Source organism: Leucopleurus acutus, assembly GCF_964270905.1.
Source record: "Leucopleurus acutus genome assembly, chromosome: 3".
NCBI lineage: Eukaryota > Metazoa > Chordata > Mammalia > Artiodactyla > Delphinidae > Leucopleurus > Leucopleurus acutus.
Window position 1 is genome coordinate 92,945,775 of NC_139145.1, and position 23,384 is coordinate 92,969,158.

The window sequence follows — 23,384 nt, forward strand, 5'->3', positions numbered from 1 at the left end:
CATTCTGCTCAATTTCCAAAACAAACAACAACCAAAACAAAACAAATATTTTGGGTATCCCACAGACCTATCTTTTCCTACTACTAGGCCTCCCAGTCCAAGATATAACCAGCTGGCTTCAGGTTATGTTCTCTCTGATACTTTATCACATGCCAACAAATTTGAGAAGATATTTTAACTTCACTGTTGATGCTTTATTAAAGAGAAGTCCTAGGCTTCTCAACTCTCTAAAACCTTCCCTATGTGGAAAAATGCTCATACCCTTAAGCCAAACATTTTCCCACTTTTCAATAGAGTGCAGTGATTTCCTCAGAGTGTTAATCTGCTTCTGATTTATAATTTATATTCTTAAAAATATCATCATTAGTTCTAATACCGTGAAGTTCAAATCTTCACTGACACTAAGATGATTATGTATATATATATATATAATACATATATAACATATCTATAATGCATTTTTAATCATTAAAAGATATGCTATAATTCCACTCCTAGGTTCATCTGGAGATAAGTGTGTGATCACAGTATAGAACCTTTTTAAAGTGTAAGTCACTTCTTATAGTTAATCAGGCACATAAAGATTTACTTTAACTCTTTTTTGTCAGGAGGGTATGAGTGGGAATGCAGCACACAAACTGGCAGGTACTGGCAGGTATCTAACATAGTGCTTATATTTGTGGAATTTAAAAACATGAAGAGAATGTTATAACATTGTAAAGGAAAAAAAAAATCACATGATCCTGTCTCTCATGCTTATTGACTGTTTCCTTTTATTCCTTGTTCCTTATAATCCTTGGAAACATACAAGCATACATATGGTTTTATGTAGTCTGTATAAAATTTTATGATTTGCTATTTTTGTTGTTATACCATTTATTTAATTAGTCCCCTACTAAGGGACGTTTGTTAACTTTCCAGGTTTTCATATTACTAGTTAATGGTATATAAATAACTGTGGGTAGGTAGCTCATTAGAAAACAAACCAAAAAATCCAACAAAACCCTTCCTTTAGTTTAGGATGAAAGCCTAGAGCAAGATTTTAATGTTTTATATAAAATGTATATAATATGATAAAGTTGCTTTCTAAAACACTGCACTAATTCACAAAGCTCCCCAAACTGTAGCATATTCATCTAAGCCCTGGCAGTCCTGGGTTTTATAATTCAATCTCCACTCACACCCAATTAAGTAAACGCAAAATGCTCTCTCGTTGTTTTAGTGAGATCTGATATTTTCCCGCGTGTTTACTTACTATTCTAAGCCATGTATAGTTTAAGGCACAAGATAGTATCTAATGCTACTGAAAGAATTATACGGGTGAAATTTTTTTGTTTACATTTTTATTACATTATCATAAGATCTATGAACTATAGGTCCTACCTCATATGCACCTTCTTTTAGAAAAATGGTTCTCAAAAAAGTGAAAAATGAAAAACTAGTATGAAAGTTTCTAATCAGTCTCTTATAGTAAATAACTATATATTTATATATTAAATATCAATACTTTTTAATTACCCCATATTAGACATAAATTATAAAATAAAATTAATTCCTCATCGGTAAGAAGTTAATTTAAATTAAATTATTACAGTAATATGTTTTAAAAACTAGCATATTATATGTATCATCCATTTCCCCTGGGGTATCAGTATGGTATCTGTTAGGAGGTACTACAAAGCTCAGAGGAATTAGGCTAAAAAGTCAAGTCTAGGGTTCTATAGAAGGATGGAGAGTAGGGGTGGGGTCCTGTATGTGTGGACACTACCAGCTACTTTAGTTGTGGTAATTGGGGAAAGCCTTCCTCACTTCTTTGGAAAAATAATAGTCTTGTCAATGCTTTGGAAGTCAGCAGTCTTAGAATCTGCCTGTTCCCCTGATAGCAGATAATTTGTGTCTTTGTTTCTCAAACATGAACTTTAGTTATTCCTCTGTTTTCAACAAAACCTTGGCTCAGCACTACAATTAACAACTTAAGATTTTAGGTCCTGTTCCAAAAATGGAAAGCTGTTTATACATAACTCAAAGCATATTTTTTATAAAAAACAGGTTTTACTTGGAAGTTAGGTTCATGAGCTGGTCCACAGGAGCTTGTTTAATCGATAATATATCTGATTGTAGTACTAATTATAATTTTTCATTATATAAATTTATTCTTTTAAAAAATTTTATTGGAGTATAGTTGACATAAATTTATTCTTTCTAACATCCTTTTCCAGAGGAAGACTGCATTTATTGTCCCAGTCCTGAATGCTGAGAACCTATGGAAACTTTCAGCATGGGGTGCTTTCAGCAAAGGCCCCAGAGGATATTTCATAGGCAGAGATGGATGTGTACTTCTAAACTTAGTTGCTGGATAGAAAGCTAATGCATCTAGAGAGCAAAATGTATTAGGTTAGTTTGTAGAAAAATAGTGTTAGAGAACTCAAGAAGTAGAGGTCAGCAAGACAAAGTAGAAAGGCTGACAAGCCAAGAAGAAGACTGCTTAACGTTTACACTCCTGTGAACACCAAAGTGTGAACCTGGAATGCAGCTGGAGTTTGACTAAATGCAGCAGAAGGAATAATAAGCCCAGTCTTGGTTGCCTTGGGAACAGGGCCCCTTCCTCATGTTAATGATTCTATGATAAGAAAAGGAGCACTTAAACAAAGTGCATGGTAATATGGGTAGACCAGCAAGTGTCTAGGGCAGTGTTCAGCAGCCTCTATGGAGTGGGTGGGGTCCGTGCATCGGTGCAGTGGGCAACAGATGAAGTGGCAAGTGTGGATTACAGATAAACCACTGACATGAACCTGAGCATTTGAGAACTTTTAAAAATTTTTAAAAAAAGAATAAATTCATATAATGAAAACTTATAATTAGTACTACAATCAGATATATTATTATTTTTTTTTTTTTGTGGTACACGGGCCTCTCACTGCTGTGGCCTCTTCCGTTAAGGAGCACAGGCTCCGGACGCTCAGGCCCAGCGGGCATGGCTCACGGGCCCAGCTGCTCCGCGGCACGTGGGATCTTCCTGGTCCAGGGCACGAACCCGTGTCCCCTGCATCAGCAGGCGGATTCTCAACCACTGCGCCACCAGGGAAGCCCCCAGATATATTATTGATTAAACATGTTTTGTGTTACAAAACATGCTGACTCTCCAGTGGCTTGCTTCTAGTAATATAAATAAATTACTAGTCCCTAGTCTTTCTGACAATGTTGCTAAGAAGGAATCTAATAGGAGACGGTGGATAAGATGATACATTGGAAAGGAAGAGAACCCTGAAGTCAGCATAAGAGAAAGCACAGTAGGATGCATAAGAGAATATGTGCATAAGAGATTATAACTTTCAAAATAAAAGTCATTTCTTCAATAGTCTCAAATTCCAAGAGACAAAAGCAGCTGTTTACTAGTGGGCAGAGGGTGTAGTCAAGTCTTCATTTTATTATATAGAAAACAGTATATATATTTTAAACAATATAGTATTGAAGTTCAGCTTAGTTCCAACATTTCAAAACTTACCTCTAAAAGCACTAATATCCCCATAGTGTACTTGTAGTACAAAGTATTTGCTTCCAGTCTCTCCTCCAACTCTGAATCCAACACCTGAAGATATTCAAAAGAAGATAAATTAATATTTTAGAAATGGAAGTTAAATAGAGCTAATCAAAGGTTGCTGATCTATGAAATCCAAAGGGAAAGAAAATAGCACATAATATATGAAATTATGTTATATGAAAATGCAAATAAACTAGGCATTCAATGAAAATCTCTGATATAACCTATCATTCCTTCTCTAAGCTCTGATAGAATTATATTCGTAGTCTCCACTTCAGAACCAGAGTGATCACTTACACTTTAAGAGGACAATTCATTCATTTTTCAAGAAACAGAACAAAACAAAACAAAACAAAATTTTGTCCCTGTTGATTACAAAACAGACATACATAAACCCATTCTTTCATTTTGTTTTGTATATACTCATATTCATTTTTATTTTCTGATTGAATATAGGAAACAGACTTCTTAGGACCATCTCAGGAAATTGTTTTTCTTCCCAAACAAAATCAGGTTATCTGCAAAAATATCATTGAAGAAACCAATTACCTACTAGATTACAATGTCAATAAAGTTTTGGAATCTGAAGGGTGCCTAAGAGTCTTACTGTTAGTAGAGTTTGCTAGTAAGCTAAAAAAAAAATCTACAGAGAAAATATTTATAGACAGAGAAAAAAAATTTTTTTAATCTTCTCTACCAATGGATCTTAAAAACATCAACAAATCTATGACAAACCTTCCTATTAGTCTCCAAACTTGTTTGATAGTGGCTGCCTGGTAAACTCTAGAGAGGATTCTGACACTCATTTGAAGTAAAGCAAAACAGAAATCAAACTATTGGGTGAAAGAGAGGCTCAAGGATGTATTGCACAATGCATGGAATATAGTCAATATTGTGTAATAACTATAAAGAGAAAGCAACCTTTAAAACTGTATAAAAAGGTTAAAAATATTAAAAAAATTTAAAAATTAGTGCAGGCATGAGTTAGGGAGGCATCACAAGATGCCATCCCTCCATCCCTAAACCACGGCAGTCTTACTCTGTTTCAGAACTATACGTTCACTTTGATACTAAGAAAGATCCAGGTAATAAAGGAGAGTCCGTTAATTCACTCACACGTTGGAAGCTATGAACGGTTTAGATGTGAATTCAGAAAGCCAGCTGAGGTCTGGCATCACATTAAATACCCAGGTTCCAGGACTATTAAAAATCTGTCTGCTGAAATGGCAATTTATTTAATTCCTAGCTCTCTTGGCTCGTGAAATGCTCCTGCTGTCAAGAACCAATGTGTCTCAGGCCAAAGGTGGCTTGAGGTATACTCGTTATTTTCTAATTCTATCTAAACTGTTGTGTGAGCCAATTACTTATCAAAGAGAGGCAGAGAAAGAAGAACAACCTCAATGAAACCTTTTCAATATAAAGCAGGCAATAAGGGTACTTTTTAGCGTGAAATTGCAACATAGAACATGGTCAAGAGCTGTTGGAAAGAACATATAATAAAAAGTACGCTGGAATCAAAAACTGAGCAGTTTAATATAAGGCTATCCAAGAGGCCTCAGGTATACCTTTGGGGAGTCTGGTTGGGGGAGCATTTCTTGCCCAGGCATATAGAATATTGGCTTTATCTGTACAGGTTCCTTCATCACAAAACCTGAAGAAAAAAAAGTAGCTATAAGTGAAGATTCAATTAGTAAAGTGCATAAATCTCTTCCCATGGGAGGAGTGGGGAGGGAGAGGTTTTTGAAAACAAGGTAAAGAAAAGTACATCAATATACCATCATTATAGTCATATCAACTTTAAGACTGTAAGGGACACTGGAGCGAAGAACAATTTTATATGTGAAAAAGCACCTATAAAGGGAGATTTGTTTGTTAGTTGCCTGATGTGAAACAATCCTGTGAGGTAGATATACAGTTTAATTCACCATCCTTGGAATGTACTCTATGTAATCAGGTAGAAAAGTAAGCATTACACAAAGGGTGTGTAAACCAAAGCCAATGCAGTGGAAATTTGGAAGTGGATTAAAAGAAACATCATACTTACTTCCCATTTGGGGATCGGTGGCATTTATAGTGCCTACCCTTAGTAGGGTGAACAATACAAGTATATCCCACTCACAGGGTTCTCGTGGCTTTCTTAAAGTTTATGAATACGGGTTATGCCATTTATAAATTGTTTCAAGTCACTTAATCTTACAGAGCCTCAGTTTTCTCTCTTGTAAAACAGGGATAGTCAAACTTACTTCAAAGAGTTGTTCTATAAAGTAGATGATATAGAAATGAAAGCACTTCATAAACCTCAAAGCACTATACCAGGGTTCTGCATTATTTAACAAAACATTCACTTTATCTAAAGACTCACTGTTGAGAGGCAGTGTTATACGCTCAAAGGAGCACAGGCAGAAAGACATATCTGGAGTTGAATCCCACAACCTCCCCTTAATAGCTGTGTATCTTGGACATGTACATCAGCCCTCAAAGGCCCAATTTCTGTGTGCAAACCTCTCTGATGGGGAGAGTAATACGTGTAAGGCACCCAGCACAGTAACTAGCACGTTGGTATCTATATGGTAGATCCAATTTCACAAATGGTAAGCTGTCTGACTCCAAACCACACATTTTTTCCCCATTACACTACATCTCTTGGTTGTGTTATATAATTTGACTTGTTCAAAACACTGTTGGGTGACATTTTCATGTCGCTTTTATATATTTGTGTTTTGAGAAACTGGCACCAAGCAAGGTCAGAGTCAGGAGTTTAGGCAGATCTGAAAGGTCTGAGGACCGTCAAGGACAAGGACAAAAACAGCTTCTTGGCCGGGAGGTTGGCTCACACAGGAGAAAAAGTGCATTGCCCATGGCCTGGAAGGGAAGTGAAGGCAGACCGTGGCAGCTTCCTAAACAGGTTAGAAACTAAGCCTAGAAACCTGGAGAAACTGAGCCTAGAAACCTGGAGAATACCCAGGCCATGTCAGAGGCAGGGACTCCTAACATGCTTCCTGGTTACAGCCAGAAATGGTGGGAAAGGATAGGCAATAAGTGCAGACAACAGTTATTCATCTGAATAAAGGGCCAAGAACCAGGAGGTCCCTATAAGGTTATATTTAGCAAATGCTCTAGCTTCTCTAAATCGGGCTGTAGAAAGAAATTGGGTAATGTGCAATGTAAAGCACATCACCCAGTGGTTTCTTACTGTTCACTGTCAAAAACGATATACTTATGATGCAGGATCATTAGCATGTGAGACACGTGCATTGGAACAAATGTCTGTGACATCCTTGTGCCAAGTGTGCTAAAAAGCTTGGGGTATTGGACAGTACACAAAAGCGGAATTTCCCTCCCTGGCCTCATGCTATAATAGTTTAAGAAACGAGATTGCCAGATGCGATGAACTTGGTATCTCACTGCTGTGAGCTACTAAAATTTAAAGATCTTAATGGCAATTTTCATAGCTTTCAACAAAGATCATAAATATACAAGTGCTTAACAGCAATGTGATGACAGTCTTAGGTTAAACAAGATAATTGCTTCCTCTGATATGGAAGTCAATTCAGTGTATGACTAGAAAGAACCAGAATGAAATATAACAGAGAAAACTGGTTTAGTAAAATTTTCTAAGCTACATATTTGACTATGTCATTTGCTGGCACAAATTCTTTCAAATGTTTCCCAAAAATAACACCAAAATAAAATCTAAACATTGTAGTATAACACATGAGGTTTTATGATCTGGGCCCCTGTTATATCCCCAGAAAAAAAAAAACCCTTTTCAGTCATGCCAAGTTGCTGCCAATTTCTAACTTCTCTCTTCTCCACTGTCCTTTTCTGGAAAACCCCTTCTCCAACTCTCTGCCTGACAACCTTGTTCTCACCTTTTCATTCAAGATTCACTTCAAGTCTTCCTCCTCAGGGAAGCTTTCTCTGATGCCCGTCCCACCCAACTTGCATTCTTTAACCATAGCACGCATCCTAAGTATCATCTTGCTTATCTCCTCTCCAACCAGACTGTGTAGACTTTGAGGTTTGGGTCATCTCTTTCACCCTGTACTCCCAGCACCTGCAGCCCTGCCTGGCATTTAGTAAATATTCAAGAAATGTTTGGGGAAGTTAACTTCTAAATACATTTTTAACTTTTTATATACAAACACTTAAATAATTGAATTGGCCTAAGTTTTATTGTACTGCCAAGTATAACATTTAAAAAAATATTAAATGACAATAAATTTGAATTATCATTTGCCTGGAATTCTGTACAAATTGGCTCATACTCACTCTCACAAGTCATTGCAAGTAGGTTATACTTTACAGCTGAATAAGCTCAGAGACTTTAAGTAACTTTCAAAAGGTCACACAGCCAAGCCATGATTCAAAGCTCTGGCTGTCACACTCCCTTATATCTCTATTCATGAGACTGACTTACAGGCAGAGACTTCATGGTATTATATGAAGATCAGCTTTGATGATTACTCTCATACCTGAACTAAGCTGCAATTCGAGTATGCAATTCTAAAATCAAATTTTAGATAAAATAAGTTCTTATTTGCGAAGAGACAATGTTTCATGCTCTCAACAGGTCTGGTAAAAGAAGAGCTCCAAAAGCAAACTTTGATTTGATTTTAAAATCCTGTTATATAATTTAGAAAAATTGTATAAAACTCAAGGCTGAGTAAACGATGACTCACTGGAGGGCCCTGGGATACTGAAACTCATTCTAAAACTTAATGAGTGACAGGACTAAGTGAAGAGGAAAAACAAGAGGTCAAGAGAAATGAGTCCTACAATGGATAACATAAAGGAGTGGCAAAGAACATTTGGATAAACTCGCCACATCTTTTCATTTTCAAATTTCCATTTCCCATTTTAAATGGAAACAGTGTCACATTTTCTCCACATAAAATGACCAACAGAATAAAGGCAGTATTGCATATGTTGGCTTTCCAAACAGTGTCTTGTAAAAATAGTGAGAATTTTTATTATTCTTACTGAGAAGAAGAGTATTAAGGCTAGGAAGCAAAGCAACCCTTGATCAACGGCTCTTGTAATTTCAGGCCTCATCGCCCAGGTTTCTTATTCTTATAATTCTAACAGCTACTCCTAAAGGCTTGTCTAGATTAAGCCAATTAATTGTGAAAAGATTCACATAGCTCCCTAGTGGTTTCTTAGTATTCATAGCAAAAATGATGAGAATTAACATTTGAAAATAAAACTACTCTGGATTCTTGGACCTTTGCTATAAAACCTTTTCACCTCTAATCTATGGGGAAACCATTCAGATGGCATGAATATTTCCAGACTATGCCAAGCTCTGAAAAGTGCTAGCCTGTCATTTTGAATTATCCAAATAGAGCATAATTGACTGTTAAAGTACTCCTCTGGTTCTATCTGTGAAAGGTTAGTTAAAACCCAAGGTTACTCAGAGAAAATCAGAACTGATAAGTCATTTCTTCTTTGGTCTGAAAACACTTGTTTTAATAAAATTGTCATGCCCTAAAGTTAAGTCTGTACAGTCTTCAATTACAATTTTAATGCATTAAGCATCTAACAGAATCACAGGAAAATTAATCCAAAGTCAGAAAGTTTCTTTAAGAAACACACATAAAAATCAATGGCATATGTGGAATGTCCTTACTTTTCAAAATTACATCCAGCGTGAGTCAGGTATTCAAATTTCATTAACTGCTCTATAAACCCACAGAACACATTTCCCAATTCAGATAAATCCTATGTGAATTTCAATGCAATGTGTATGCATTAACATAGTAATTAGAAGGATACTTAATGGGAAAACTAAATAGGAGAGGTGATTAAAAGGCACCAGCCTGAAAAAATAGCACCACAATATCTAGGCATCATCCTCACTCCCCACCCTACCCCTCTCCACCAACAGATCAGAGAGGCTCTAAAGTCCACAAGAGCAGAAGGTATATCTGTTTTGTTCACACCAAATTCTCAGTGCCTAAGAATGCCCTTGGTACGTAGTGGATGGTTAATATATATCTTATTAATAAATGAATTAAGAGAATAGTTACCATTTATTAAGTACTTCCATGTGCCAGGCACTGCACCAACCGTATTACTGACATCCCTTCACTTACTCTTTGTGATGGTCCAATCAGGCGGGATTAGTAGCCCCATTTTATAGATGAGGAAACAGACCAATAAAGATTAAATAATTTGACCAATGTTTATTACAACTATCAAGTAGTAGAACTGAGATTTGATCCCAAGATGCTCTGATTTCAAAGTTCTGGCTCTATATTAAATGTTATAGCACTGTGCTATAACACTGCCAGCCTATTTAACATAAATACTCATCTTGTGAGAAAATAATAATGTTCAAAATTATGTGATGCTGGTTTCTGTTTAAACTCTCAAAACGGTTACAACCATGCCATTCTATTTTATTAAAGTTGACACTAGTCCACTAAGAATTGGTCAGTTGCTAAGGAACTCCTATCAACACCTCTATTACAGGCACCTAAAACTTAGACGAGGAATATGATCATTGGTGACCAGAAGTTAGAGCAAGATGCCAACTCCATTTTAATGAAGATTCTTTATACCATTCAGATATGCAGTATAATAATATGAATCTATTACAATATTAAAGGAGAAAAAGGAAAAGGATGCAATTAATTTTAGCCTAGCAGTAATTAATGTCTAAACTTTGCTGCTACACTCAAAGACACATTTTATAGTGCTTAGAACAAGGGGTAGCACAGATTTTGGAGACTGTGTTATTTTTATTTATACTGACAAGGAATTTATGTATGTTAAACTTTAGAAGTTTCATCATGGCAGAAGAAACAGAGGGGATTGCAGAAGACATGCTGTGAACTTTGCTGTATAGTGTATGGATGACAGGTAGCTAGGATGTGGAGAGGGTGCATAAAGGCAGTGTATGCAAATACCATTCTCAACCAAAGAATCATTATCATCATAAGGGAGGCAACAAAGCTGTAGACTTTTCTGGAAAGTGATATCACCCTAAAAAAAAAAGGTCATTTAAATGAGCAACCAAGCAGGGCGTCTCACATACAGGACTCTCTCTCTCTCTCTCTCTTTATACATATATATATATATATATATATATATATATAATTTATATATTTATATTTATACATATTTATATGTTTTAGCTACTTTTCTCTTTCCCCTCATCAGCATCTGTAACCCTGTGAAGACAGTGGCATTTAAAAAGACACAGCAGGTGGTTAATAACTAGAAGCAGTTGAAAGGGATCTTAGCTAAAGCTTCATAGGATGGTAAAGCACTACTGCTTTAGCTTGAGAATGATTCCAAGTTAGAACAGCTGGAAACAGCCTCATCTAACCAGCCTGGATTCTTCTTTTCAAAAAAGATTCAACAACCTATAGAAGCCCCCTTAGATTTGTAAACAGTAGCTGGTCATAAGCATCATTAGAAATAGTTTCCAAATCAAATATTAATAAGACTGAAAACAATAATTTTAGCTCTGCATAGATTTTGTCAAAGTACAAGACGTAATACAGAAGAAGCCCATTCACTTTAATCACCCAGTATTGTGAACACACAATCTTGGGGCTTGCAGTCATAAGTTGCCTTAAGCCCTAAGTCCTGTGCTCAGCAGAACAGAAAGTGCTTAAGACTATACAACCTCACATCACAAAGAGAAAGTGCTCCAGAATTACTCCAAATGCCAAAACAATGTGTATAAACAAAACTATGATTTTCAAAGCTTGAAACTCTGAATAGCTAACCACTCATTATTTTTAAAAAATGATTGTTACAGTAAGAATAAAGAAAGGTATTCATTGAATAGATAAATGGATATTTCAATTTCCAAGGTCTCCTAAAATTTACCATATTTTCATGGAGAGCAGGAATAAATTTTTAATATCTAAATTACCTAGTTTTCAGCACCTCATTTCCCTACTGACTCCAAAAAGCCACAAAGAGCATCTGCTCAGTTATGGCTCACATTCAGCCAACAAATCTGGGGAACTTAGAACTGCTACACCTTGACTTAAGTCTGCAAGCACAAATGGAGTCCAACAAATCGTGCTATTGCTATGCTTGCTCCAATCCTGATGCTATTACTTTCCCTTGGTGCCTGGATGCAGTAATTGTCTCCTCCTTTAAAAGTCTGGGAAAGAAGGGATGAGACTTAATCTGACAGGTACTGCTGCCTTCCTGACATGGGCCAGCAGAGCTGCTGCTTTTCCATCAGCTGGTCCTTATTTGCATCCTTGAGAGGTCTGTTAATTTAGAATTGAGCACCAGGCCCACTCTAACTAGAAAGGGACCACCCCACAGTATATTAAAAGGTTCACATCAATGTATGCAATTTAAATGCACATGCATATAATTAACTAGACACATTACCAGTGTGAGCTGCTAATTTGGAACGAGACACAAAAGACTGGATGGAATATGTGGAGAAAAAACAACTTTAAAATTAAAATGACTGAATAATGAAAACTGCTTCATGCTGTGTCTACTATTTTCATGTGAACTTAATGTAACTGTAAATATATTTTAATGAACAGTAGAAAGAGGCAATTACAAAGAGCAAAGGAGGGCAGCACAACAGTAAAACGTCATTAGGATAGCTCTTTGCCGTCATATTAAAAGTGCTGCCTGAAGACAGGGGATGAATTATAACTTCATAATTTCAGGGGGAAAAATGTTTACTTTATTACAGACACACACCTATTTGCCAACTTGCTGGCAATGAAAACAGAAAACTAAAGTGAAAACGGGGAAATCCTAGCTAACAAACAGAAAAGAGAGGAAATCTGAGCTTGACGCTTTGGTTGTCAACAAAATAAATTAATCAATAGTGAAACTAAGAAAGAAATGGAAAATTTTACTTGAGCCAAACTGAGGTTTATAAGCTGGGAGACAGTCTCTCAGAGAGCTCTGAGAACTGTTTGGAAAAGGTCAGTATATATGTGATTTTGGGGCAGGGAGGATGTGCAATGAAGCACACATCTCAGTAGAAGGTTGCTGCTAGTCACAAGGAACAGACATCTGAGTTCATGGTTTTAATGCTTTTCTAACTATGGGAAGATGCAAGAAACTTAGTTCATAAAATTTTCTCCTGAAAATGTCTACCAGAGGGCCAGTTTTGCCAGTTTTCCCAGAGCACAAAGTGCTTCATCGTGACCTTCACCCTGAACTCCTTTCAGGGTGTACTTTAGGTCCGCAACCGCAGTGGCTAATGGCTTGACTCTTGTAGAACTGGATGGTGGGCAACCTTCTCTATCTTACAATTCCTTCTCTTTCAGTCTTAATTTCGACCAAAGTTTGGGAGGCATTTCGTGACCAATTTGTCCCTTGTTGCTAGGGATGCTCATTCCCAGACCAGGCAAATATTTTGTTGATAGGCCACTCAATGTGCTATTACTGGACTGGGTCCTGTTATCAGTAGCCAAAAGCCTCTGGACCATCTCTCTTACTAAGCTGTTATGGTCCAGGATATGGTTTCCTCTTGCTGCTTTTTCCCATATCTGGAGTTACACTATTACAATCATTGATCTTATAGGACTATATATTTGGCCAATGGTTTCAAGTCACCTAATCATCATTAATTTTATCTGAGGCTCAGTCACATATTTGGTAGCGTAAGAAACAATTATCTTGTAAAATAGGCAGAATACAAATGATACTGCTAGTGACATGAGTAAGGTCATAGGTGAGTATTTAAGCTAAGGACTTACATTAGGTGTAGCCCAGCATCTCCCAGATTGTTTGACCAGTCAGTTCTGCACCAATCTCTACCGTTAAGGAAAATGATAATTGCCACTGTACATAAAGTTTACCAAAGATGTCTGCATGTACAAGGTGAGTGGTGGGTCATCGTGAGCCCTGACAGGATTGAGAAAGGAATGCTATCTTCTAAAGAAGTACACGGCTGTTGCCAGAAGAAGAAAAATTGATCTTTATGATTGACCAGATATTTCTGTCATTGGTGAGGTCTGATTAATGCATAATGCAGATGCACAATGCACACTAGAGGGGAGGGAGGAGGCCAAAGGGCAGAGAAAAAATTTATGTTTAAATTTTTCTTGTCTTGCCTTAAAATGTGAATTTTTAATCTCATCATGGTGTTAAAATATCCTCTTTGCTTTATCTTCTTTCACTAAAACAGCTTTGTATTCTCAAAATGATTTCCTTAGGGTGTGAATGAGTTCTTGATATTCTTACACATCAAAAGCCACTACTGGTATCATAACCAAAAATATATGTGAAAGTCTGGGAATGTTCATTTAAGTACTGTCTATATCATGGAGCAACTGAAGAATAGATTTGCATCTATAAAATGAGTGTGATAAAGTCCATGACTCAATGTAGAAAAATAATGCAAGGCTTTTGGCACTGATAGATTTTTGTTATTAGTGTTATAATTCAGATGGGAGGATAAGAGGTTAAGCAGTCGGAAAACATCTGCTGACTGTCTCCAGGGCTGAGCCTGAGTGGCATCGGGGGTAGGGAGTAGAGGATGTTTCTGTGAGGCAACTGAAAAGTTCAGCCCATGAAATATGCTGTGAGCTGTAATGCTTTAAAGAAGGATGGATTTTGCCAAATATTGGGGGATAAAAAGCCCATCCCAGTTTTAAATGGAGAATAAGGCTCGATTGTTAAAGCCAGGTCACTAGAACAGTTTTAGGTAATGTACATTTACTAGTTTGCATATTGAACAGATTCTATATATGTAGTGAAAAGATCCTACTTTTAAATGTTAGATGAACACTTTGAGCTGGTTAAAAGCATCAATTATTGTCCTTGGTGTACGGTTATAAAGTCGATTATAACTACTCTATAGATTAACAGGGAATATATGCTGCAAGGCAGATTTTAAAAATCCATTTAAAATGACATGGGTATAGGGACTTCCCTGGTGGTCCAGCGGTAGAGAATCCGCCTTCCAATGCAGGGGACATGGTTTTGATCCCTGGTCGGGGAACTAAGATCCCACATGCCGCAGGGCAAATGAGTCCATGCGCCACAACTACTGAGCTCTCACCCCTCAACGAGAGAGCCCATGTGCTGCAAACTACGGAGCCCACGCACCCTGGAACCCACACGTCACAACTAGAGAGAGAAAATCCACGTGCCACAACTAGAGAGAAGCCAGCATGCCACAATGAAGAGCCCGAACCACAACGAAAGACCCTGCATGCCTCAACAAAGATCCCACACACCACAACTAAGACCTGACGCAGCCAGAAAAAAAATAAAGAAAATAATTTAAAAAAATAAATAAAATGACATGGGTATAATGTCATTAAGAATTCTAATTATTCAGTGATGCAACTCAATGGCAAAACACAGTGGCCTGTCTGCTTGAGGTGACTTAACAAATGCAACTCACTTATGTCTCCAACTCCTAATAAAGATGTCTTTCCAATCTGACTCAACATTTGTATACAATTTATATTCATAGTTATGGAATTTTAGAGCACAGAGGAGTTCTCTAAATGATCTAGTCTTAGTCCCTTGCTAAAATGAAAAAATCAAGACCAGCTCACAAGGGATAAATAATTTACTCATGGAATCTAGAAAGTTAGCTACACGTTCACTCTATAATGCTGTCTTTCAAGTAATAATTTTAGCAAAAAAAATACGTGCAGCAATTACTTTACTCAAAATTGCTGTTTTCACTCTCACATTTTTCTTTGAATTCTCTCTTTCCCCAACCTGGAAGTCTTTTGTAAATATATTTTACAAGCTTAATTTCAAAATAGTATATTTAAGAATATTAATATTTTAAAGGAGGCAACATAATGTGTTTGCTCTGATATTCCCTTAACATGAGAACGGTGAACTACACTTAGTTCATTGTACGTAATTTTTCTTAACAATTAGGGCCATAATAACATTTAAGTGATATTTTATTTTTTCATTCATTCTCTTAAACCAAGAGAATCTGCTAAAGCAGGTTCCCTCTAGCCATTTTCACTAATTCTAGGTCAAAGGTAAATATTGCTAATTCCACAAGACATATTTTTAAAACATAAAGACCAAAATGTGTGATTTGCTGAATAAGATTCAGAAAAGGCTGTCACAGAATAATCTTTTAATGCCAGGATTTTATTTACAAAAATTTACTGAAGAGCAAAAACAGGAATGTTGATATCAACGGGTATTAACTGTGATTTGTTGACTCCATTTTTATATAAACCCAGTCATGTGAGCTGGGTTCCCATGTGATACGCCCCTTTCATCAAATAACTTAAGCCTATTAACAAATGCTTTGATGGTACTTGGTCCATGGAGATTTCCACTAATTGCCCCATGCTTTTAACACTTCCAAATACATATTACAATTGTTTATTATAAAAATGACTAGAAAGCAGTCGCTGCATGCCTCGAATCAGCCTGATGAATATTAGGATGCACAGAGAAAGGTCTATCAGTCTACACGATCATGCAGGGGCAGGACCACAGAACAGACCCCTTTCCAATGCAAAGCAGGACACACCAGTCATTCTGGATTGTTAAATATGTAACAGTGATTCTGCCTATAGGTGCAAAATATGAGGCTTAAAACACACGGCTATTTTCAAAGATCACTGATCTTCATGAACTACCAAAGAATAAAATGAAAGGGAAGATCTCAAGCCATAATTATGCTGTAAGCTTCTGGGGGTAGAAAATTATTTATCCTAGAACATCCCACAGCACCTGCTGCAGTTCTAGCATATAACAGGCATTTAACAGATGTTTATTGATTGTTCAAGACATGATATTAAGATTCACCGCAGTGATTAAATTCTAAAACTGCAACAGTTACTTGAATAAATGGGAGGCACTGTGGTAAAAGAGAAATAACTTTAGATTTGGAATCTAACAAACCAGGGTTCAATCCTGGTGTGACACCCACCAGCCATGTTACCTTGAGCAAATCACTGAATCTTTGAGCTTCAGACTCCTTGCCTGTAAAGTGGGGACGATAATACCAACTTTGCAAAGACGTTAGGCTAAATTTTCATTTTAAATGGGGTATACAGATCACCTAGCACAATGTCTGGGATAAAAGAGTACTCAGTGAACAGATCTATGGTGCTCTTTGGGTTGAATCATGAACTTAAAGAAATAAACATCAGGGTATCCATTATCTCAATTTCAATCTTCCTTCACAAGCTGTCTCCACCTTGACACATTATCTATGACAACAGACATATATTTATAACAGTGACAAAGACTGATGGCTGTGTTCCACAGCAGACTAAATAACTGTGATAATCAAACCACGACAACCATGTGATGCAAAAGAACAATATTGTTTTCTAAAAAAGAAATGTTCTGCCTATTTACTAATCAGTTGTAAAATACCTGCAGAGATGCACTTTGTACTTATAAAAAACACATTTTCTCACCCATCTATGTACTATGAACCCATCCCTTACCAGTAATTTTCAGTGGACGCTGGCATATTGCATCCAAAAAGTAGCATATGATGGACAGTATCCATGCTGGCATGGGGTTTGAAGTCAACTGTTAAGAGAAAATGATAATGATCGTCAATATAAGTTATACTTTTGTGCACAAGTGTCACAAGAGACCCCAGCATTCAACATTTCAAGTATCTGTATAACAAAGATATTTTGATGCTTTTATGACAGAATGCTCTGGTTGTATAAATTATCTTATTCCTTAAGATGAACAGGATTTGATAATTTAGTAGGATAATAAACTATTATATAACAAAAGAGAAAATAATAGGCTGAAACTACAGATATACCCACACACACATTAATGAAAGCCCCCTTTTAAAGTGATGAGAGCATTGTGTGGGTATAAAATGAAAGCTCCAGGCTACGTATTCACAATATATTTCCTTCCAGAATTCGGTAGAGTTCTGAGCACCATACAATACTGCACAACATTGCACTGAAACAGAAGCCACAGTGAGTGGTCAAAACATAAGCAAAAGGATTCAGAACACAAATTTATTATCATCTTAAAATAACAGTAGCCACTGGATTGTGATATGGAGAAACAAGTTACTAGAAAAGAAAAGAAAAGTGGAAAATGTATCTTTACAAAAATACACAAGAAGAAAAATGTGCTGGATGAGTACTGTGCACTTGTTAAAGGGATACTGAAACTTACACATTGTCATTTCTCTTTTTGTCCTAATAATAGTGGTTGAAAGACATTAAAATAAACAAAAGTCAGTTCAGAGGTAGAACAAAGAAAAACCAGGGATAAGTTATATTATTTAGTATGATCAATATCGAGCATGAGCTTTCTTTCCTGGTTTGGGTGTGGCTCATCCCCTTTTGTCCACATTCAAAATGCTGCCCTACTGGGCAGTTTTCAAGTCACCTTTACACATAAAAATGCTAAATAGTCTAAAATGATCTTAAGTCTTGGGTGTGTGCAAAACTGCACCTTTTAGCTCTTTTTGTCTATTTGATAAAATTAATAAAACACCTTTTATTGCTGAAATGTCTATCTGAGACATATGTATTTATAAAATAAAAGATGTTCTACATCAAACTATAGCACCATGACTTTGCATAGTGTGGTTGATCAGAAAACACAAGGTGCCTACTGTGAGCCATCTTGACTCCCAACTTTCATGGAAAATAAAAAGCCTTTCATTTACTGCACTGAAAATAAGAATTAAAGCCTAAAAATCAAATCTTGAGATTTTCATACTGCTATTTAAAAAACCAACAGAGGTTAGCTGGAAAATGGACCTGATATAACTTGAGGCTTTGTTTTCTGTTACCAAAGAATATAGTAAGCCTAGGAAAGTGAAGAAGACACTTTGGAAGGAAAGAAACAATTAGAAATTACAATAGTTCCCAAATCATAGAAAATCATATCATTACCAAGCCTAAGTTTGTTACAAAAGAAATGGAAGAAGGATTCTACCTCCATAGGCTCACTCTCAAGTTGAGTGCGGGATTTCTTTCCCCCCTTCCAGAATCCTCCCAGGGGATCATTCCTCTAAGGAAGCAAATTAAAAAGGCCCTGAGGTGGGAGCACCTAGCCTTTGTCTTTTACTCACTTCACATTTATTTTGGTATGTGATGCAATTTGCTATCTTATATTCATTTTTATCAAATGGCTTCTATCATTCTATGGATGTCTATAACTTCTTGGTCTGATTAAATCTACCTCCCACTCTTTTTTTTTTTTTAAATATATATCCCTATGCCAGCCAGTCTATGAGGGGCTGTCAAATGAGAGGCTGACTCCTCTGCTTTTTCAGAACCTATGTAAGATGATCATAGGGTTCCCATCCCCCTTAGATTCTTTGATTATGGGTGGATCATATTAATAGATTTCCCATGATTGGATCGTTCTGGGAGTTTTGGTAATAAACCAACATGGCCACGTGCATTTTATCAAGAATTAAACTGCTGGATGAAAAAACAATGTGAGTTCGAGGTGTCAGCTAAAAACCCAGGTGTAATGATCCAGCAGAAGATTGGAATTCCATAACTATTATTCAAGGAGGAGATCAGAGAATTACATATTTGGGAATCACTCAAAAATTGAACCCTGAAGCCATGAGGGTAAACAAAAGCACCAAAGGTGATAGTAGGAACCATAGCTAAGGCTCAGGACGGTTTTAGGGACAGCTCTGAGCTGTCAGGGTCTGTGTAGTAGACCCTAACAGTGTTTTGGGTTTTTTTTTTTTTTAATATTAATGCAGTGTGTGTACTGTTGTGAAACAAAGCAAAAACCTTTTTGAAAGAAGAGTGGGCTACCATTAAATTTATAAAGTCAAATATTAATCAAAAGATTCAGGTAAGGACAGAGAAGAGACCTATTGGGAGAAGAATAGATCATGAAGACAACAACATACAGTCTCTGTGGCTTTTCACTAGGAAGCAAAGCCAAAAGTTTTGCTTGGGCTCCTGCTTATGCAAGAGGATCTTCTCATTGTCCTTTGTACAGGGCAAACATTATTCAAAGTATAACTTCTCTAGCCATTTTCTGATTTTTTTTCCCTTCTTCTGACATACTACTTTAAGAAGCACTTATTTGTTCCACAGTGAACTCTTAGTAGATATGTGTTTAATTTTAGTTTCTATAGCGAGAAAGAAGTCAATATCTTTAAGGGGTAGTAAAAGAAAATCCCTCAGGGGCTTCCCCGGTGGCGCAGTGGTTGAGAGTCCGCCTGCCGATGCAGGGGACACAGGTTCGTGCCCCGGTCCGGGAAGATCCCACATGCCGTGGAGCGGCTGGGGCTGTGAGCCATGGCCGCTAGGCTTGTGCGTCCGGAGCCTGTGGTCCGCAACGGGAGAGGCCACAGCGGTGAGAGGCCTGTGTACCGCAAAAAGAAAAAAAAAAAAAGAAAATCCCTCAAAGTTCCCTTTCATAAAAACTTATTCTCACTGACTCGTACATTCCTGCAGAAACTCAAGATCTAATTTAAATGCCAAGTAAATTATTGGTACAGAGTGAAAACAAACAACTAACCATCTTTTTCATCTCCTAAAGAAAGAGTATAATAAACTATTCATATAATTGTATCTGGAAGTAAAATTCATTGCAAATTGAAATGAAAAACACATCCAGCAAAATAAATGTCATATCAAAATAAAAATCTAAACCAAACAGTAGATGCCATAAAATAGCGCAAAGATAAAGCAGGACTTGGACAATTTCATTGAAGGGCCTGCTGCCAGTACTGGGCAGAGGTCAACTGGGAAAAGATTAGGCTGACAGGTCCATTTCCTGGGTTTGTACCACTCCTACTTATTATTCCTGGCTTTGCAAAATAAGACCCCACCCCTAGGGAATAAGAATAATGTCCACTGAGCACAGGATACACAGATAGCTATGCTAGAGATTTCAACACTACACAAAATATAATATGGAAAAATATTTAAAAATCACATCTTAAATTCCCCCTTCTTTCCTTTTCTCTCATCATACACCAAAAGAAATAAAGGATCCAAGGGGAAGGGAGCTAGAGGATAATACTGAAAACAACTGCATTTAAGTGTGCGATTCTGACAGGCAGAATAAACAAAGGCAGCCTTGGGATGGTGACAAACAGGCAAAGACCACTGCCTTGCGAGAATGCAAGCGTGTACTATATCCGATAAGATTAAAAGTGCCACTGACTCCTCTAACTCAATAATAAGATGACAGTTGCTTAAGTGGAAATGGTTCTTCAGCCTCAATGGGTGTTAGCAGTTCAGACGGCCTGACGGATAAGACCAGGGGAAATTTTATAGGCAAGTTAAGTGCGAGTGAGTCCTGGGAACCAAATACTTTTGAAGGACTAAGACTCCAGAAGTAGAGACTCAGCACATTAATTAAAGGAAATGTGATAATACTGCAAGTGCATAGGTTGGAGGATTTCTCAAAGAATAATTTCATCTGAAATGAAAGACTTGAAAGTACATGTGTGGGTGACATATTGAGCAGAGAGATAACTAGGTCTATTTTCTGGAGTTCTAAGCAAAATTTGTTCTAACTGCATGAGCTTGTTCAGGATTTATGGCCTCTTTTAGCTAACATCAGACTACAATCAGGGCCATAAAATTTTCTAAAAATGTGACCTAAGAGAGAATTTCATTTAGCACTTGGCTTTCTCTCCATTTTTCCCTTCCAAGTGGATATCCAGGTCTGCATGTCAAATTTTGATGTATCTGCCAGACCTAGGACGTGGAAATACTTCAAAGAACTCACATAGCCAAGTGGAGGAATATGCAATTTAGGAGATATCTATGTACACATATAACCAACCCCGAAATACCACTGGAAATGGGAGGAACACCCTTTTTAGCCAAAGGAAGGCAGTAAAGAAATACTACAGACCATGGATAATTAACCTATCGAATAAAAAAGAACTGACTTGCAAATGCAAGTTTGAATCTCCAAAACTTAGGCATTCCTGAATTATTACCTATATGTATCATCAGAGAAAACTGTTAACTTTCTTTTTTCCTCTTAGTGGAATCATGTTACACACAGTAAACAGCTTATTTCATATACTGTGGATATTTTTACATGTTATTAAACATTTTTTGTCAATGATACTTTTCAGCTAGTGCTGTGCATTAGAATTATCCTATGGAGTTTGTTAAAAATACAAGTGCTCAGGGTCAATCCTAGATCAGTCCTAACCCTTCCCTCATCAATATCTTATTTGAATCTCCGAAAGTTGTTCCAGGCAAGTGTCTCTTTGCAAAATTTCAAAGGTGAATCAGAGGCGATTCTGACAACAGTCAACATTTTCAGTGGCAGCGGCTGAATATATTCTATTACGTGAGCATATGCAGAGTTTACTCATCTTAATTAACTTGGGTTGTATAGCTCTTTTAAATGTACAGAGTAAACAGTAAAGAGAAGGTTTCTTTTAAAACGAATTTATAAATGTTTCTGAAGGCAAAAATTAGTTGATCCTTTAGAATTGTTTTATTAAAAGAGATCATTGGAACTCTACATTACGTAAGGCAGTTTTAGCTGTATCACCTAAAATCGTTTTAGGGCTGAGGTCTGAAGCAAGCATACAAATGGAACCCCTGGTGAGTATGTTCATGTCTGTGATAGAGTCCGTCTTCTAATAATCCTAGTGCTTTCAAGCCATTTTCAATATTGAGAAAATAGAGAGATGTAAGGTTCAAGAAACAATAATGTAAAAGAGTTGTCATAATTAAAAAAAAATTATCAGTTCCCCAATCTTAATATCACTCCCATAAACATTTCTTTATTTCCAAAAAATAAAGATTATACTTCAGAAACCATTCATAGGAACTGAAGATAATGCTCTAAATTGCAATTTAAGTGTAGGCTATGATCAACCTTAATGTTCATAATCTTGCAGTTGGGCAACAAAAGTTCAGACAGATGTAAAGCTCACAGCAGCATAGTCCATTTGGCTGCATGTTGAAAACCCACAGCAATGGCATATTATATTACCTTCTGCCGGCTTTCTGCAAACCATAAAGCAATTCTACACTAAAATAAAGACCTCTGCTTGAACATTTTTAATCAGAAAGTTTAAGAGAAAAGTTGTCGTTAGCTCTCGCTAGCGTGGACAATGATATACAATTCAGAAAGAATCCTTAACGTGGTTTATGAGGACTTTAAGCTGCTGTTGCCAAATTAACCAAGAAATAAGACACGCAAGCAAGTCTATAAATTGAACGCAAATTTCAAGTGAAATAATCCTTACCGCTGAATAAAGGAATTTCAGCACAAAAAGAATTAAACTTCTAGATGAAATACCTTTTAAAAAGGAACTTTCTGGTATATGTCAGAACCAACTAAACGGTCAATAAATAGACTTTACCAGCCAGACTATGCAAGATAAAATAGCATAAGCTTCATTAAGCCCTATTTTTGTAATGTCATCTCTGTAATATCCCCCTATTAATTTCCCACAGAATCAAATCCACATTCCCCTCTTGCCTTGCCAGAATATCACAGCAGTCTCCGATCCTGCTACATTTCCAACAAGACAACCTCCAACATACACTCTGTGCTCTCACTGGCTGCCCTTCTCACCTAGTAACCATAACCACTAACGTTTACTGAGGGCTTACCCTGTGTATGGCTCATTTACTGCTCACAACAACCCTATGAGTCTGGTCCCTTCCCCCTCAAACAGATAAGCCTGAGTAACAACCGCCCATGGCCATGCAGCCAGCAAGTGGCGAGGCTCACGCGTGTGCCCAGTACGCTCCTTCTGTGCTCATATGGTTGGCAGCTGGAATATTCTCCTCCTTCTGCAGATCCAAATAGACCGTCTTCCCAGACCCAGATCAAACACTGCCATCTCTCTCATGAAATTTTCTCTGACTAAAACAGTTCACACTGGTCTTTTTAGAGTTGGCCACTGAAATTGTCCCCACTGAAATAGCTGAAATGGATACTTCAG

At 37.0% G+C, this 23,384-nt stretch overlaps 1 protein-coding gene across 4 annotated transcripts in view; it reads right to left on the minus strand.

Annotated features, from left to right (window-relative positions):
* PAM (peptidylglycine alpha-amidating monooxygenase) overlaps window positions 1-23,384 on the minus strand; it is a 284,680-nt gene that overhangs the window by 85,529 nt on the left and 175,767 nt on the right. For all 4 annotated transcript variants that reach the window (XM_082836780.1, XM_082836779.1, XM_082836778.1 and 1 more), the window contains 3 exons: window positions 16,936-17,023; window positions 5,107-5,192; window positions 3,506-3,589 (listed from right to left, as the gene is read on the minus strand). In XM_082836780.1, the coding sequence (XP_082692906.1) occupies window positions 3,506-3,589; window positions 5,107-5,192; window positions 16,936-17,023 (258 nt within the window). The remainder of the gene's footprint in view (window positions 1-3,505; window positions 3,590-5,106; window positions 5,193-16,935; window positions 17,024-23,384) is intronic.